This window comes from Oreochromis niloticus, linkage group LG18 (genome assembly GCF_001858045.2).
Source record: "Oreochromis niloticus isolate F11D_XX linkage group LG18, O_niloticus_UMD_NMBU, whole genome shotgun sequence".
Lineage (NCBI taxonomy): Eukaryota > Metazoa > Chordata > Actinopteri > Cichliformes > Cichlidae > Oreochromis > Oreochromis niloticus.
In genome coordinates, this window is record NC_031982.2 from 17,139,350 (window position 1) to 17,156,672 (window position 17,323).

Consider the following 17,323-nt stretch of genomic DNA (forward strand, 5'->3'; position numbering starts at 1 on the left):
AAAATTTACTTATTATTGTGATGTTGCTATCAAAAGTCACCATATACAAATTCTAATGCATACATAATACCATTTTATTACTAGCAGGTTATTGTTTTGTTACCAAGATATTATAATAGTATTACTAATTATTTTCTAGTTAAACCCAGTTGTACACATTTCAGTATTTTCATATAACTCAGCTATAATGGGTGGTGAAAAAAAGAGTTACATAGGCATTACTTTGGCAATTAAGTGGTAATAACTTGCTATTTCTACATTATTACCTTCTTGTTTCCACCTCATTACCCCTCTATTTTTATTACTGAGCTGTAACAAAAAGTGTGTTACATTCATTCTTAACTAAACACAATAAATAAATAACTAAATCATTTTTAAACTTGTAATACAACCCTTAAGAGAAAAATCATTATTAACTTACTGGGACTCTTGTTGTACTAATACGGGGGCTGTACGAGACCCAATGCTGCTGTTTACTTTGTATTTGATGATCTAGATCGATTTAAATATAGAGTTGTGAAAAAACGAACTCGTGTCTACCCACTACTGCAGCGTAACCTGTCCATGAAAAGCTCGTGGCTGCCCTCCCCTGGAGAAATGCAAAAGGGAACCCTTCTCACACCATGGCCAGTAGATGATGCTGTTATCCCATGTAAAGGTTGTGCTGAACCAGTGACTTGGGCATGATCCTATCAATATTGGAGTAAAAACACTTTTGAGTCAGTATCTGACTCATACTTGTATTTTCACTTTGCAAATGCAATCTAGTTGCACCATGTAGACAAATTCAGTGGATGCAGCAGAATCAGTGGGTCTGATCATTTCCTCCATGTTGTAGAAAAAGATGAGATAGCACCTATTTTTTTTGTGAGGTTTTTTCAGTTAAGAAAAAAAAAATGCTATAATAGATCACCTCTATTTCCTATCAGAAGCATTATCATTTCCTGTGCTCTGTTGATGAAATGAGATTACTTGGAGATATTCTCAGCGACTTAACTCACAAGGAACACACATCCTAGACAGTTATTGGGCCACAGGGAGACATTATCCACGTGTAGATGAGCCAATACATCAGTGATCTGGACTTCTCTTTTCCCCAGAGTTTACCACCTACCATAAGAAAGCAGTGAGCCAAGAGGAATGGATAACAAAAACACAACATATAGGTATCATTACTAGTTTTCTTATGGAGGCTGTAGTGTTTTAAAATATTAAGAAAGATGAATTATTCATGATAACTGAGTAGTAGAAGGTTTATTATTGCAACTTCGCAGTTTTACATGTTCCAGATTGCGAGCACAATAACTGAATGATACTTGAACATAAACATAGATTAGCCAATTATCCTATAAAGAAAGAGAAGATATGATATACAGCTAAGCAAACAATTACAAGAATATAAAACAAAAAACAAGAAAAATATTTTATAAATATGACATTTTTACGAAATGGAAAATGATAAAAATAAACAGCAAAAAGTGGAGTTTGATTTTTATTTAACAAAAAACAAACAAAAAACATTGTGTTTCAAACAAAATGAGCTGTATTTTATTTTTCTCCGACTTAATGCACTGAAAATAGAGAGCACTGTAACACAGCTCTGGCTCCGATAATAATGCTTGTCAGAGCTGTCTTACTTTGCTTGGGATCTGTAATGTGATTAATGATTACAAGGAAATCCTCTACTTTTAATTACATATAAAGTATCAGGACCAAATGTGACACTAATCCAAAAATAACAAGGCTGCATTTTCTTCTTCACGTCTCCAATTCACTGTGATGACCTCACATAATTGGTTGACCCTATCCACATTTCCTTAACTTCATGTACTGCGGGCTGTACAATGTATGCTACATGCCAACACTGTTGCTAAATCATATATAGAGGGTGCAGATGTTGAGCCATAGCATCACGCAAGCTTTATGACAATGGAAGCAGTGCAGTTTGGGTGTGTCACAGACGGAACTGTTTTTCCTGTTTTAAAGACACAGTCTTTAGAGGGGGAGGGGGTTGTGTGTGTGGTCGGGGGGTGGCAGTCTTAAGTTGGATAACCCCAAAGTTTGATTGTGATTGTGCTCTACAAATTAGTCTCCATTTCCAGTGCACGTGATAGTCATACTTCTCCTGTTAACATAACATCAGCTTTCTCTACACTGATGTTATGGATGGAGCCGGGCTTGACGCCCCCTGTCTCTACTTCCGTGTATTTCCCTGATGGGTCCTTCTTGAAGACTTGTTTCATCCTCTGCTTTATCTCAGGGTCGGGGCAGTACAGGTACTCATACAAACCAGCAGCCAAGATACCCCCGAGAATAGGTCCCACCCAGTAGACCTAACACAAGCAGCAAGGCAAACACCTTAATTAGTCAAATGGTTAATCGGTGCCTTGTTAGAGGTAAGTTTTTTTGTCTGCAGGCTGAAGTGACCTGAATATAACGACAGACACAGTGAGGACGAGTTTCACTCAGTGTCATTCACATCATGGAGAAAGTTAAGGGAACACCCAATTTTTATGTCACTAGGCAAATGTTTTAATTACCAAATAATTACACATTAATAAGCTGTGACTTGACGCCTTGAAGGCTATGATGAGTTAAATAAATGGTCTGGCAAGGGTTCACTCAACTCATTCAATTAGGATAATTGTTCAAGTAACACGAACAATTCACGAACAATTAAATATTCTAAAAATGGAAAGCAAATCACTTCATTTATCTCAGTTCAGCATTTCTAACACTCACAACTAACTACTCACCCTCATTTGAGGCATTTTGTGTTTTACATTGAACCAACTTAAAGAGACACTTCACACATAAATACATAAATAAATACATAAATATACTGTATATTTAACATGTATAACATGTAAATTCCACACAGAAAGACTGACCTTTCTCTGCTATAACAGGGAAGAAATGCTGAATTAAATTTTGCCTGCACAAAATACATACATAAGGATCTCTCACCCAATGGTTCTCGAAGTTAAGTGTGACCATTGCAGGACCGAAAGAACGGGCAGGGTTCATGCTGGCTCCTGTATAAGGGATCTGCAATATGGATAATAATACTGATTTTAGTCTAAAAGGACTGTACATCATAAATGTGCATATTATCAAATCAAAGCTAGGATAGGTACAATGTTTTGTTTTTCAGTTTTACCTACAGAAAATGTGTGGAAGAATATATATATATACATATATGTGTGTGTGTGTGTATATATGTGTATATATATATATATATGTTGTATGATGCATTTACTAAACAGCCCAAATGAGAAATCAGTTGAGCGGTTTGAGAAATGATATCTGTTTCCCTGTGCATTCATTTTCTCTGCAGGTTTCAGGAAGCCCCCAGAGATTGGTTGCCATGCGATGGCAACCTCCAATAAAGATGAGCGTGTGGGTGTGAACACTGACAAGTGTGAGTATCACACATTCACGAATAGATGCTTGATTCACCTGCTCTTTTTCCACTGAAAAAGCTTGCACTTGGAAAAGAACTTGCTCTGAAATTCTTTAATTTGGGAATGTAACGTGAGCTTCAGGTTAATCTTTAAATCTGTTTCACTGCTGGTTGTAGGAGTACTGGATGAGTCAGCTGATATGTAAATGTGGTTGCAGAAAATGTCTAAGGCTCTGATGTAGTTAAATTTTTTATATGAGTGATCTGAATATACCATTTCTGTGAATGTGACATTGTTTCTATCTATATGTATTTATTTAACTTGCTGAAAGCTACTTACTGCAAATAAGTGCCCTATCACTACAGCAATGCCAATAGCCAGGCTTGCAGAACCACCTAAGTCTGTGCGTTTGGGATCGCAGGTGGCGAAGACGGTAAAAACCAGTTCAAATGTGATCAGGAGCTCCACAAGAAAGCCGTGTCCCACTGATATGGTGGGATTCACCTAGGATTCAGAATCAGAATACCTTATTAATCCCTGAGGAAACGATGCTGTTGGGAAACAAATGATGAACAGAAACAATAGGAACAATAGTAAAAACCTATTTTACATTTATCATAACCATAAATAACAACCAAGTTCTTACTGTGGTCACACCAAAGGACCCTCTGACAGCAGTAGGTGTGACTAAGTAGAGAATCCCAGCTCCTGTAATAGCTCCCAGGCACTGAGCTGCCACATAGAACACAGCCTTTGCCAGGCTCAGTTTTCTAGTTACAACCATAGCTGCAGTGACTGCAGGGTTAATGTGTCCACCACTGATGTGGCCAAAGCATTGCACCATAGTGGCAATAGTAAGGCCAAAGCACAGGGAGATAAGGACTAGGTCAGCTGGGGGAGGCTTCTCCTCCCCTGCAGCCCAGTTGATGGTGGAGCCCAGGCCAAGAAGGACAAAGATGAGTGTGGCTAGGTATTCTCCAGACACAGCCCTCCAGAAGTCCTTGGTCCAGATCCCTTTAAATGCCACCATTATGTTCTGACAGTTACACCAGGACAGCAACCTCCTGGCAAAAAGAATAATGAGAAAAATGATTAGCCTACTTGTGGATTCCTAGTGTGTGCATGTGGCTGGAATTGTACTGAACCCTATCAGAGCAGCTGCCTTTGGGCAAAACATTTATAACTCCACTAGGGATTTAAGCAAGTGACTTTTCCATGACAAAATGCAATTGAAAGCATTCTTTAAACATTGTGCATAAGGGAAAATTATCATTCTTACAGTCAAAGCATACAACTTTTAACTGCTGCTACTCAGTGAACTTTAGCCAGGATGAGGAAAGACTGTACATCGTTTCAGTATTAATGCTAAACGGAATATGTTTTGTACAAATTCAAATATCTGCAAAAAAAATGTATGTTCAAAAAACAATATAAGACCTGCAAACCTGCAGGACAACAAACAATAACTTTTTAAAAAAAAACTACAAACAAAAATCTAAAACTTACCGAAAGCAATAATGTATTCTCTCTCTCCTTGTCCCCATAACGTGAAATATATTTCATTCATGCGTCCTGATGATCTTTTCAACCAGCAGAGACACTTGACTCTTCATTTTATCTACTGTACAAGTTGTAATTGCTGTGACCTGCAGTACTTACAGAGGAGCAGCAGGTCGTGCGTGCGCAGGGTTGTTGGAGAAAGCAGGTCTGTCAGATGAGCATGATCCACTCATTGTGCCCTGGGATTGCATCCAGCAGCTTTATTAGGTTACTACCCAAGCATCCCCTCACAGGAATTAAACAGCATGCTCAGGAGGAGGAGTCAAGAGATTTGCCTACTGGGCAAACAATATCTTTGATGCACACAGTGCAACTGCACATCTACTCATTCAGTGTCAAATCGCATTCATATCGGAGCTTTGAAAACTTGCAGAAGTAAGAAGAATATTTACAAATGATTATTTTTTTAAGGTGCAAAATCACCAGTTCAGAAAAGTTGTCAAATAAAAACAATAAAATAAATCACTCAATCAACTTAATCTGTTAATGATCCAAAAGTGTTAGATTGGACAATTGACATATTTGCCACAAATGCAAAGAAACAAATATTATTTGACCTTCATTTGACAGCTGGGTCAAACTGACCCAAACAGTATCTATGCCACATAAACATGCAGGAGGGTTTGCAAATTTTCATCTTTTATGTTGATTACACTGAGAGACGAACACAACAGGATTGTTAAATGTGTTCAGTAACAAACAGACAAGCACTATTTAAAACCCCTTTTACTGCTTTTTTTGCTTTACATCTCTTCTTCATTCCTCCTCACTGTTATCTATCTCACTGTCCTCACTGTCAGAAATGATTTCTCTAACATGCATTTGATAATATGTCATAACATTCAAACCAACATCAAACACGTGTTAGAAAAACATCCATTACCGCAGAGTGTTGCTCTGAGTCGAGGAGAAGTGAATTTCTAACTATGCAAAATTAAGTAAAACTGAAAAATCCTGACAGGAGGCTTCTCTACACCTTTACTACTTCTATTACTTTGCTATTACTATTATTATTACTCTAGTTTTTGCTTCTCTTCACTGGTTGTCAATAAATTTTAGGTTTCATTTCAAAATTTCAGTTTGAACTTTTAGGGCTCTACATGGTAAAGCTCCCCAATATATTTCTGACCTGTTGAAACCTCATGCTTCTTTCCCAGCACTTAGGTCTTCAGGTCAGAGGTTGCTCTTGGGCCCATGTACTCAGATCCAAGCACATAGGGATCGGGCTTTTCAGGCAGCGGCACCAAGGTTGTGGAATTCTCTTCCACTGTCTTTACGCTGTGCAGACTCCACTGACTCTTTCAAAAAGAAGCTGAGGATGTTTCTATACAGACAAGCTTTTAATTAATTTGTTGTTTTATATTATTAATTTATTTTTATTTCTGGTATGGCACTTTGAAGAAATGTTCCAAAGCAAATAATATTACCTTCTTCTTATAGTTTATGACCATGTGTGAGAAAAGGCAGTTGAGCCATTGGTGCTTTGGTTTGGTTGCAATGATTTAAGGAAAAAAGGACAAACAGCTTGAAAATCTTTAAGTTGCCCGAGCTGAACTCTTGCAGGGGAGCGTTAAACACAGACATGCTGAGTAGGTTACTGTAGCAGAAATTCTGACTGTAGTTCCGTATGTCATTCAAATGTTAGCCTTCATATCAGACAGCATACCTAACAGTGGTTAAATATGAAGCTGTAATCGCTAAACATAAAAGCAGTACTTTACTGATGTAGTCTATTGACACAACGAAATCAAACATGTTGATTAACTTTCTCTGACAGACATTCTTACAGTAGTTCTGGATGTCATTCAAATGACAGGCTTATCAAGCAGAGAGCATACAAAACAGGGAAAACTATTAAGCTGTAATCGTTAAACATAAAAGCAGCACTTTCCTCCTGTAGTTTATTGACACAATTGCATCAAACATGTTGATTTAGTTTCTGTAACAGACACTCTTACAGGACGTTAGGTTGGCATTCAAATGATACATTTATATAGTAGGCAGCATATGTGATAGAGGTCAAATATTAAGCTGTAATCATTCTTGCTGTGCAACTTCCCATTTATAGTCACTTTAGATGTCCACGCGTTTATCACAGCCCATTTAAAAAGTTGTAAACAATAAAAACCCTCAACAATAATAAGGTATGGTAATCCCAAAATAGCTTGTTATGGGAAAAGATTGCCATATTTAGATATCACACTGGAATTATTGTAATACCTTGAGTGAAAACAATGTATATCAGGTTAAAAAACTATTCAAGCAAAATGTTTTGGCTAAAATGATTTTATACAAAAATACATCATACTAAATATAAATACTATAAACACCATACCATAAATACTTCTTAAATATCAACATTAAAATGAGACAGTTAAAAATGTTACGATCATAACATAACATGAAGCTGTGAAAAGGATCATAAACATCATTTACAGTTTTACTTTTGGTTCATTATGCTTCATAAATCTTATAATTTGTTAGTTTGATTTTTGGAATTTAGTTTTCAGATTGCTGATTTGCTACTGTTTCTACTTCCACCATAAAAAATGCGTACAGATCTCACACACAATATTTTTTTAAGTGAACTCATTCAGTTAGTTGGGGTAGCAAGAGCAAATTAACAAAATAGGAATAAAGAGTGCTTTGTTTTGTCCTTTTGAACATCACCTCATTGTTTAAACAAGGCAAGACCTTTGACAAGACCACTGTGCAAAAGGTTTTGGGGATTAACCCCATTAACACTGGCCTAGTTTGCCAGTCTGTTGGTATACGCACATCCAAGTTATCAGCTTAAGAAGATGTGCAACGACCATTAAAACCATAAACCGTATGTTTACTTCTGTAGTAATAAAAGCAAATATAGTCCACATTCCTGTTTTATCTGGATGAAATGCTCAAGTGTTTCAAAATCAACAAGCACCTGCACATGCACACCCTTGTCCAAATCACTGTTCCATGATAGGTCTCCAGAAAGAAGTGGGCTAGATTTGGCATTTGAAAAGACAAATATGTCATATTTATCATGCTTGCATTACCTTTGCTGATGTTGATATAGCTGTCATTGTACAAATAGTCCCTTGCTTTGTTTTTATATTGCAGTCTTTGCAGTTTGAGAGACCTCAGTCACAATGAGTAATTTTATGGTTAGGTGAGTGGGAATGCAATAATGTATAGAATTGTCAAATTTGTGCTAGACAAGACTAAATTAGGTAATTAAAATTACGGCTAACAGGTGTATTTTTCCATTTCCGTGCAGATAGCCAAACAATGGGGAACCACTTACTGAGACAGAAATTGAACATGGACAGTATATCCTGATTTCTTAACATAAAACTCATTTTTGCAGCCAGGGGCAGTGAAAAAGTGATCCCCTTAGACTGACTGCTAGTTTTGGTCCTCTTGTTTTCCACTGACTTATCAGTTCTGTCACTAGTTAGTTAACATAAACTAATGTAAATCTGTTAACCGCAACCATCCAACCAACCCCATGATGTGATGTTCTGTAATTTAACAAGATGGAAATAAACATCTTCTCAGAACTTTAACTTTAGGTACTTATATCCTCAATCCAGCTTTAAAAACAGCATTAAATCAATGACAGTTTTTGGGAACAGGGCTCCACAGTGTAAATTAGCCTTTATACATGTAGTGCTTCATGTCCACTGTAAGTACACTAACAAAGTATTTGTACTCTGTTACTTCCCACTTCTGGGAATAAAAAAAGAACTTTTATAACACTTTTCTTTCACATTCTGTCCTTTCCTCATCCATCCCACATCCCTCAAGGCAACCTTCATTTTCCCCTCTCTCTTTGCTTCCATCATCCTCTATCACATCTTCTTGCTCCCCATCTGCTACAAAGACAGACTCTGTACAAGAATGAAGCATACAGAACAGAACCTGCTCCACCTGCTCCACCAAACACTGTTCTCAGAGATCAAACCAGATCATCAACTTACACCACAATAACTATAGATGATGGTAGCACTTTATTATAACATAACACTATTAAGAATTAGTAAGGCTTTATAAGGCAAGTGCTTAAGTCATCATTTTTATATCACTACTCCTCCTTAATATGACATTTACAAATACAGATATGTTTATCCAACTGTTACTGTTACGCCATTTACAGCTATCACTGCTGTACATGGTGTGAGTACAGCTATCAGTGCTACTATATCACTGCTAGTAATAATCCTAATCATAGTCATAATAATATATCTGTATTTATAAATGGCATATTAAGGTTGTCTAATTATATATGAATGGTAAATTAAGCACTTTTTAATACCTTATCAATTAATAGTGTGACATTATTATAAAGTACTACCCAATAATGTTAATATGCAAAAGCTTAAATATGTATCCAAACCTTATTATGTTTTTAAAACTGTAATGCTGAACTACAGTACTTGCATGTTAAAATGCATCAGGTTACATTAGATTCATGTTATCTGCAGTTACATGACATATCGTATCCATTTTTTGTTAGCGTTCATGTTATCGAACATAAGAGTTATGCAGCAGTTTAAGAGTCACAGCATACGGGCTGAGAACCATTGGTCCAGATTACAATAAAGCTGAGTGCTACTTGATGTCAGCAATGTGAAACCTTAAGATGAAACTGCTATTGATACAAATAAGTGCTTGGAATATCTTTTAGCTGCTGCGATATGAGCTCATCTTCTGTCACATCATTTGGAGAGTGACCTGCTGCTGCCTCACTCTCCCTGGCTGTTTCTGAAATTAAGGGCTTCATGGTTTTAAGCTGTGGCATAGGTCATTATGTTGAATACGGGGTCACATCTTAGATTGGGTCGCTGTCTTTAACAACTGCTCATACTTAATCCATAGCTAATCCATTCTTAACACGTTATCTAAGAAGGTTGTTAACAACTGACGTCCCCCAGTTTACGTTCTCTTTCTCTTCTTTCATTGTTTTCTTTTTTGATATCTGAATTTGCTTTGTTGGTGAAAGATGTGCATTAGCAGTCACATAAATTATCTATCCAGTGAAGAGTCTAAGTGCGGCATTATTTGTAAGGGATAAAAGTGGCATCAGAGAACCTCCACTAATTTTGGGAATCAAGTTTAGTCATTCAGCTGAACTATTCAGACAATTTAACTGTTTACTTTGATTATTACTTAGAAATAAAAAATCATAAACTAAAACAAATATATTAATCCATGGTTGTTATAACCCCTCCTAGCATTAGTTTCTTAGGTAGTCTGTCCCACTTTACCCCCCAACTATGACCCCCAGCTAGATGCTGGTGACATTGAGATGGAGTAGTGCGTGAGCCCTGAGTGCACATCTACAATGATTTACTAGTACTGCACATGTAACAATACAATTTTGTCAGAGCAAACCTAATGATGCATTCAGTGACCATGCAAGTGACCTTGCTCTAGAAGGACTTTCCCCAAAATTTTTCAAGTGTTAATATAGTTCATGTGTTAATATTTGTCTTAAAGATCCTTCACAGGCCAACACACAAATTCTGCTCCCTATCAACTAACAAAAAGTCCAACAACAAAGTAGAGGTGACTTTGACATACAGTAACATGTGAGAATGTAACAAGAAAACACATTGCTTCTTTAACTAAGGAAAAGAAAGAAAAACATACACACTTTATCAAAATATATTACAGGATTTTGTTAACATAGTTTAAGATAAAATTCAGTTAAAAGTAACAACTGACAACCTCTCCTCTTCATCTCTCTTCCCATGTCTGTCTCTCTGGTGTTATCTGTGTTAATTTGTCACTGAGTTGCAATATAAATAATTCAGATAAAATCTTTTGACCTCTGTGTGTCCTACACACACACACAGACACACACACACACAGACACACACACACACACACACACACACACACGCACACACATGCAATAACATGCAAAATCTCATTTATAGATGACTTATTAGTTGTCCTGCAAACACAGCCTTTGCAGGACAACCTTTAGCTGTTTGGGCATGAAGGTTACAAGTTGTAGAACTTTAACATGTTAAGGTGCAGTGGGGGGTATTCTGAATTACTGCTAATCAGTGTACATGTAACATGATTCATCCAATATTCACTATAAATTTCAGAAGTTAAATTTTTTGTCTCTGAATTTAAAATCTCATTCATGACATAAAGCCATACAGACATATATTGTTATTGTCATTCATCACGCAGAAATTACCTTCGTGCAAGTCCAGCCAAAAAACAACACAGAAAAAGTAGTTTCATAGAAGAAGGATTTCTCTTCTTTTAATTACTCTCAATTAAGAAAAACAAACAAAAAAAGTCACCTTATGCATGATCTGATAATTATGCATGCATACAGTATTATTTACAATGCTAAATATGGCCACCAGGCTTTCTCATTTTACACTGAAATTTATATCTGCACACTATACACACTTGAATATTGATGAGCTACATAAATCGTTTAAAACAGTTACTTAGTATCATGTGGGGTTCTTTTCCTGGATCCTGTTTCAATAGTTCCTCCAGGCATCACACACATCAGAGGAGTCCCTTCTTTACTAATTAAAAGCTTGCTTTAATTCTTCAGATTTGCATGTCTTTAAATTGCAGTTGAGTCGCTTAATGTTTGTTGATATAGTATGAGTTGTGTTTGATTAGGGAACTGTCCCCTAGATTATGCTGTTCAGTTTCAAATTAAGTAATCTTTAAAGAAAAGAGTTCTTATCGCACTTGTGAAAGTAAAATGTGGATTGTGGGGAGGGCTTTTTTTGTTTTTGCACAGTAATCTATACAACTTTTACATACACACATATATTCCATAAGATGATACTGTATTAAAATATTTGAGCTTTTAATACTTTGCGTATTCAATTTTACTCTTCATGTTTGTCAGAAGCGTCTCACTTTTAAACATGTGCATACAAGCCATCAAACAAATAGAACAACTAAGTGGATTTCCTTATTACTTTGGGTATTATTTACCATTTACACATGGGCAGTGCTATACAATAATAATATACACATATTTATTTCAGCTGTAACCTTGGGAATTTATGGAGCGCAAGACTGGCGAACCGTCTCTAGTAGTGAACAAGTTGCTCGGTAATGTTGCCATGCTTTGTTAGGCAGAAGCTACTGTCTTTGTTATTACTGCACCATGCCAAGTTCTCTACATGCCACAGTGAAGAGAATCCCAACACTGTTATATAATCTATAGGCTTGCCTGGGAACCAAATGTGAGGCCTCTTTTCAAAACTTGTGAAAGGGTTTATTCTTATGGAAGTAAATGAAGCAAATGGATGCTTGTAATGGTCCTGGACTTTGGACTCCCAGTGTTCTGCTTTTGGACTTTGAATTCATTATTAAGCACTCGCTCTTCGGTTATGGTTCTTATGTTTTGTGGTTTAGAGTTATTTACTTAAAATCTGGGTTTGCTTTACTGCTGTTACCATTTGTTACTTATGGTTTTAGGTTTATGTTTTCTTGTCTCTGCCCCTTTTATTTTAGATTAACTATAATTTCTAGTTCATTCCTGTTGTTCGTTGGTATTCTGGGGATTTTTAATTCATTTGTAATTCTGTATATTCAGTTTGTATCAGGTGTTTGGTATTCCTAGTACCTTGCTTTTAATTTTGAATCCCCAGGTCTCGTCTAGTTCAGGTGTGTCTAGTTTCCCTGGTGTCTCTAGACTGCCCTAATTAGTCTTCTGTGTATATGTAGTCACAGTCTCCTTTTGTCTTTTGTCAGATTTTCTGTTTATCCCTGTGGTGTGTGTTCTTGCTTCCTGGCCTCATGCCCTTTTAGATTTTGTAGCTTTCTCAGTTTAACACAATGAAAGGCTAGTTTCTGTTACCTAACCTTCTTTCTGTGTGCTCCAATCACGACACTGCTTTAAAAGCTTTGAAATGCAGAGAAAATTGGGCAACGAAATGCATTCATGCAAGTGAATGGTGCAGCGAGTACATGCATGCATGCATGATGCAGCATAAATGGCTTCTCTGGGATTTAAACCTTTTTCTATCCAAGTCCGTGTGCTGTATCTTTTCTTATTTCCCCTGAAATTGTATCCTAGACTCACAGACCAGAGAACTGGATATCCAGTTTCTGCTGTTATTTTAAAGAAAATGGCAAACCAGTGAGGTGAATCAGCACAACATAGAAATGCCTGTGCAGTATAAGTGGCTAGCAGCTTAACAGCTTAAACAGTTCTATTAGAAGTCTGCAACTTTGACAACATAACCAGTTCGGGCTGTGAAATCGAGTTACATTGCGGCCTTTTCACAAGATAGGCTCTGTGACATATAAAATCGGTTTAAAATAAGATACACTTAATCTGTCATGACTCTGAATACGCATTTGGTATCACTATGTTGTTGTAACTATAGTGAACACTCCAAACAACCATGGGTCATCCCTAAAGCTCTGCCTCTAAGCCCTTACTCTAGTTTTCCTGTAGAAGTAGATTTTGTTTTATCTCCCTTTGTGCAGGCTTAATTGTTTTCTACAGGGCATGATGACATCAGGATAAAAATTAACTATATGTACTCACATTTTTGATATGATGTGTTTTTTTTCTTATGAGTCAGCTGACCGCACACACAGACACACAGATGGACAGAGAGAGAGAGAGAACAGATATCTTCTCTTTCTTTATCATCTGTTCTGTTTCTCCCTGTCTGTTTCACAGAGGGACCCAAAAGACCTTGAGATTATAGCGCTGTTAGACAAAAACAACTTGAAAGGATCCCACTGTCTTCTGCTCTGGGGAGAGAGCACATTCCATGTCAGCTTCATTACTCCTATTCAATCATGCAGAGAGCATACTCAGATTTTCTACTTGGGCTAGCAAAAAGCCTCACTGCTGGGGCAGAAATATGGAGCTAAAAAACAATGTTTCATTTTTATTTTATTTATTAAATTTTTTAACTGAAAGACAAAAATAATGTTAGTTTTTTTTTTTTTTTTAACCTAACCAGGAAGATGTCCCTATAAAACCACCTATTACCTTATCTCACCTGCCAATGCATGGTTACAGCCAAAACTACTGTGGTCCAGTGAATCTAGATCTTTGGTTTCTTCAACTTCAACACAGTGCACTTCAGTTCCCTCTAGTGGTAGATGGTGGTTCAGACTCATCCTGTTATTACTGATGTTTGTTTCTACACACTTTTCTAAAGGAAATTTTCATTATAAATTAATCCATATTTTTGGAAGGACACAAAAAAAATCAATTATACAAGTTTCGCAAACTGGATACTGCTAGATGAGCACTACAAAGTTTATGGAACACAACAGCCATAGGTGACTCATCTCATTTACACATAGCCATTAACAGTCAACAAAGCTGACAGCTACATTACATAGAGAACAGATGACTTATTGTCCCGTGTTTACCGTTATATACACTGCAGTAAATGCTATGTGATTTTAAAAAAACAAAACAAAACAAAAAAAGATGAATGTAGCTAAAATCTAAATTTAGAATCCAAACCTTCTTAATTGAAGGGGACCATCTGAGGGGGGGGGGACCCTCACCCTGTGGTATTTTTCTAGGGTAGGGCAATACATGTCACGAGAAGCTTTTACAGGAAAATTGCATCACCTTCATCATAAGTCACTGTCACCTGCCCAGGATTTAATTTTAAGACCCTTTTTTCCCTTTACCCCTCTTTTTTCCACTATCTGTCTCATTCAGTTCTATTGACTTCAAAGAGATTCGGTGACTTGACCAGAATTTTCCACTGTTAATACTGTCGTTGGAGCTACAGAAACACTGTATATAAACATGATTATCAGCAGAAGCTGGAAAACAACCGAACAGTCTGTCTAACACATGTAGTTTGACACTGAGTTTCACTCCTACTTTGCATATTATACAAAAAGTAGTGACACAAATGCTTTAGGTTTTTAAAACTCTGTCAGTCCTGAGTATATCATGTTGTCTTTCCACTTCATTTGCAAACTGAGAGACTGAGAAAATCCAGCCTCACTAAGCATGTTATGTGCTCTCAAAATCAGTTTGGGACCTACCACCCACTCACCAAAGATCATAAATATCTTGCCTTCACAGCAACAACTGTGTGTTTTGTTAAGTGATTTTGCCTGCATTCTTGTGTTTTTCATTGCAGCAAATGGCAAGATCATTAGAGGGGAACAAATTCTTCTGTGTTGTGGAAGTGTAAGTAAATAATGAGAGAGTGGCTTTCAGGCCTTTTAGATTTTCCACAGTGTCAAGGAAAGATGATTCAGGCTCTTGTAACACTGCAGAAATGAAACTAGTTATAGCGACCTGTATACACACACACACACACACACACATACATGTATATATATATATATATATATATATATATATATATATATATATAATTCACAACCTGGAGTTGAGCTTCATAAAATAGATTATAAAATAATCGTTCTGTCTTTTTTTTTTTTCAGAAAGAAAAAGTTGAAGCGGTGAATAATCTTGTTTCCTAAATTGATGCCAAATGCAAAGCTGATGATGTATGGCATGGTACCAGTATATGTCTAGATACAGCCACCCTTATTATTTTTCTACTAAGAGAGGATGATGTGCATCGTAAAAAGGTCTTAAAGAAATAAAAGAAAATCCCAATTTCCTCAATTCGCTTCAGCTCTGCTAAAGTTTCCTTATCTTTAAACTTTGGTTATTACAGTCTGCAAGTTTGTGTTCTGGTTCAGGCCCACCGCTCTTATCAGCCCCATTTCCAGCTGCTAGAAAAAGGAAAATTTGGGAGTAGCCGTTGAACACGAAATTTAGCAGTTAAACGTCTCCTTAAGGATGGTGAAGATAAAACAGGGCTAAGAGGAGAATAAATGGACAGAATCCTGGCACATGGATGCCGATGGCTCTACATCAGTAAGTAATGCTGAGAAGCTCTCTCTATCATCTTACTGGTGTAAGTCAATATTGAGTTTGTAACTTCTTGCATGGCCTCCACTTGGGCAAAAATGATTGACAATTTTACATTTGCAAAACCTGATTTTAACACTTTTTTGGGCTGTTGATTTGTATGATTACAAACCTACTACAACACTATCATAGCTACTCTAACATTACATTACAAAGTCTAATCAATTTTGTTCAGCCAGCACTGAAAACATCACCCAGAGGGGGGCTGAGATTTGTACCACACTGTTGTCATGTCTGGATAAAATTACACTCCAAAAAGCCTACACCATCTTCACACATCTTCAATCCTGGACAAGTAGATGGTTCAGATAAATGTCTGAATATTTTTCCTCTTTTTTCGGTCGCTATACTTGTCAAGCAATGTTAGAAGAAAACCACAGTGCACACAAGCTCCAAAAACACTCGTATATATGTCATTCTGACACATGTAGACAGAATGAACACGGTCTTTCTCATTACCAAGCCTTCATTGAGGCAAGCTGTCAGGTTGAAACCCACAAGAGCCTACTGCAGATGCTGCAAACCATCAGCATCAACTCCCAAAGTGAAGGAAATAGGATGTCTGCAAGCATCAGCATTAGAGGGAAAAGAAAATATTTACGGGGTAAGCATTCAAACTGAATTTTTGATTATAAGCTTACTCTTCCACAAGGTGTTGGTCCATTGGGTTCAGCTTGAGTTTACAATCTGCTGTCAGAGCTGCCAGTGGACAGATTTAACTATTTTACTAATGCGCTCATACTCTGAGCAAAAATCTGGATGTCCCAGTAGTAAAACCTTCCTTCAATAACACAACACTGATGCTCTACATTTTTTAGAGTTAGATTGAGTGAGAGAAATCTCCCAAGACTTCCACTGACAACTTCTTTATCGGCCAAGGTGATCAATATGTTATACTCGTGAGCTATAGAGCTTCCCTCCTCATGAATTGATCCATGCTCTTGCTTAGACCAAGGTCAATCAATAAATCATATACAAATGACTGTGAATATTGTGCAAAAAGGGCAATAGAAAAAAAAAGAAGCACTAAGTAGGCCGATTATTGTTTTTTTTGGGGGGGGGGGTTATACCAACTGTTTTTTAATATCTTTAAACTGCATCATATTCACGCCACATATCAGGGATGATTAATGTTTTACTCTATAACCTATTGTTCACAGTCAGAGTACAAGCTGAAAGTGGAAACTAAAACTTGTCAATGAGGAAAACATCTTTAAGTTGCTGAGGCAAATAGGAAGACATTCACTTATTTATCACGTCAAGAGGTGAAGGGCGTTTACCATTCCACCAGTGCCTTAATACTTATGTGACACCAACTCTCAAGGCCAACAGTTTTTTGAGTCATGAGGTCTTATATTAGGGGTTTCTAAGAAAGGCAAATCCACACAGCAAAGAAATAAAAAGTAGAAAAGACAAAAGACTTGAAAAAAAAATCAAGCCA

The 17,323-nt window shown here is 36.8% G+C and overlaps 1 protein-coding gene and 1 long non-coding RNA gene across 3 annotated transcripts; one reads left to right on the forward strand and one right to left on the reverse strand.

Moving 5' to 3' along the window:
* Positions 1–1,239: 1,239 nt before the first annotated feature.
* Positions 1,240–5,194, reverse strand: LOC100708036 (aquaporin-4). 2 transcript variants are annotated; one of them, XM_005476355.4, is made up of 5 exons: positions 5,064–5,194; positions 4,051–4,468; positions 3,744–3,908; positions 2,968–3,048; positions 1,240–2,333 (listed from the first exon to the last, which is right to left on the reverse strand). In XM_005476355.4, the coding sequence occupies exons 1-5, from the start codon at positions 5,153–5,155 to the stop codon at positions 2,115–2,117; spliced, it is 975 nt and encodes a 324-aa protein (XP_005476412.1). In that variant the 5' UTR covers positions 5,156–5,194; the 3' UTR covers positions 1,240–2,114. The 2 variants fall into 2 exon arrangements, with proteins under 2 accessions (XP_005476412.1, XP_005476413.1); XM_005476356.4 differs by having other exon boundaries at positions 4,911–5,171.
* Positions 3,055–15,126, forward strand: LOC106098189 (uncharacterized). The gene is made up of 2 exons (XR_001224335.3): positions 3,055–3,421; positions 15,077–15,126. It is a non-coding gene; the product is annotated as an uncharacterized LOC106098189 (long non-coding RNA).
* The last annotated feature ends 2,197 nt before the right edge of the window (positions 15,127–17,323 follow it).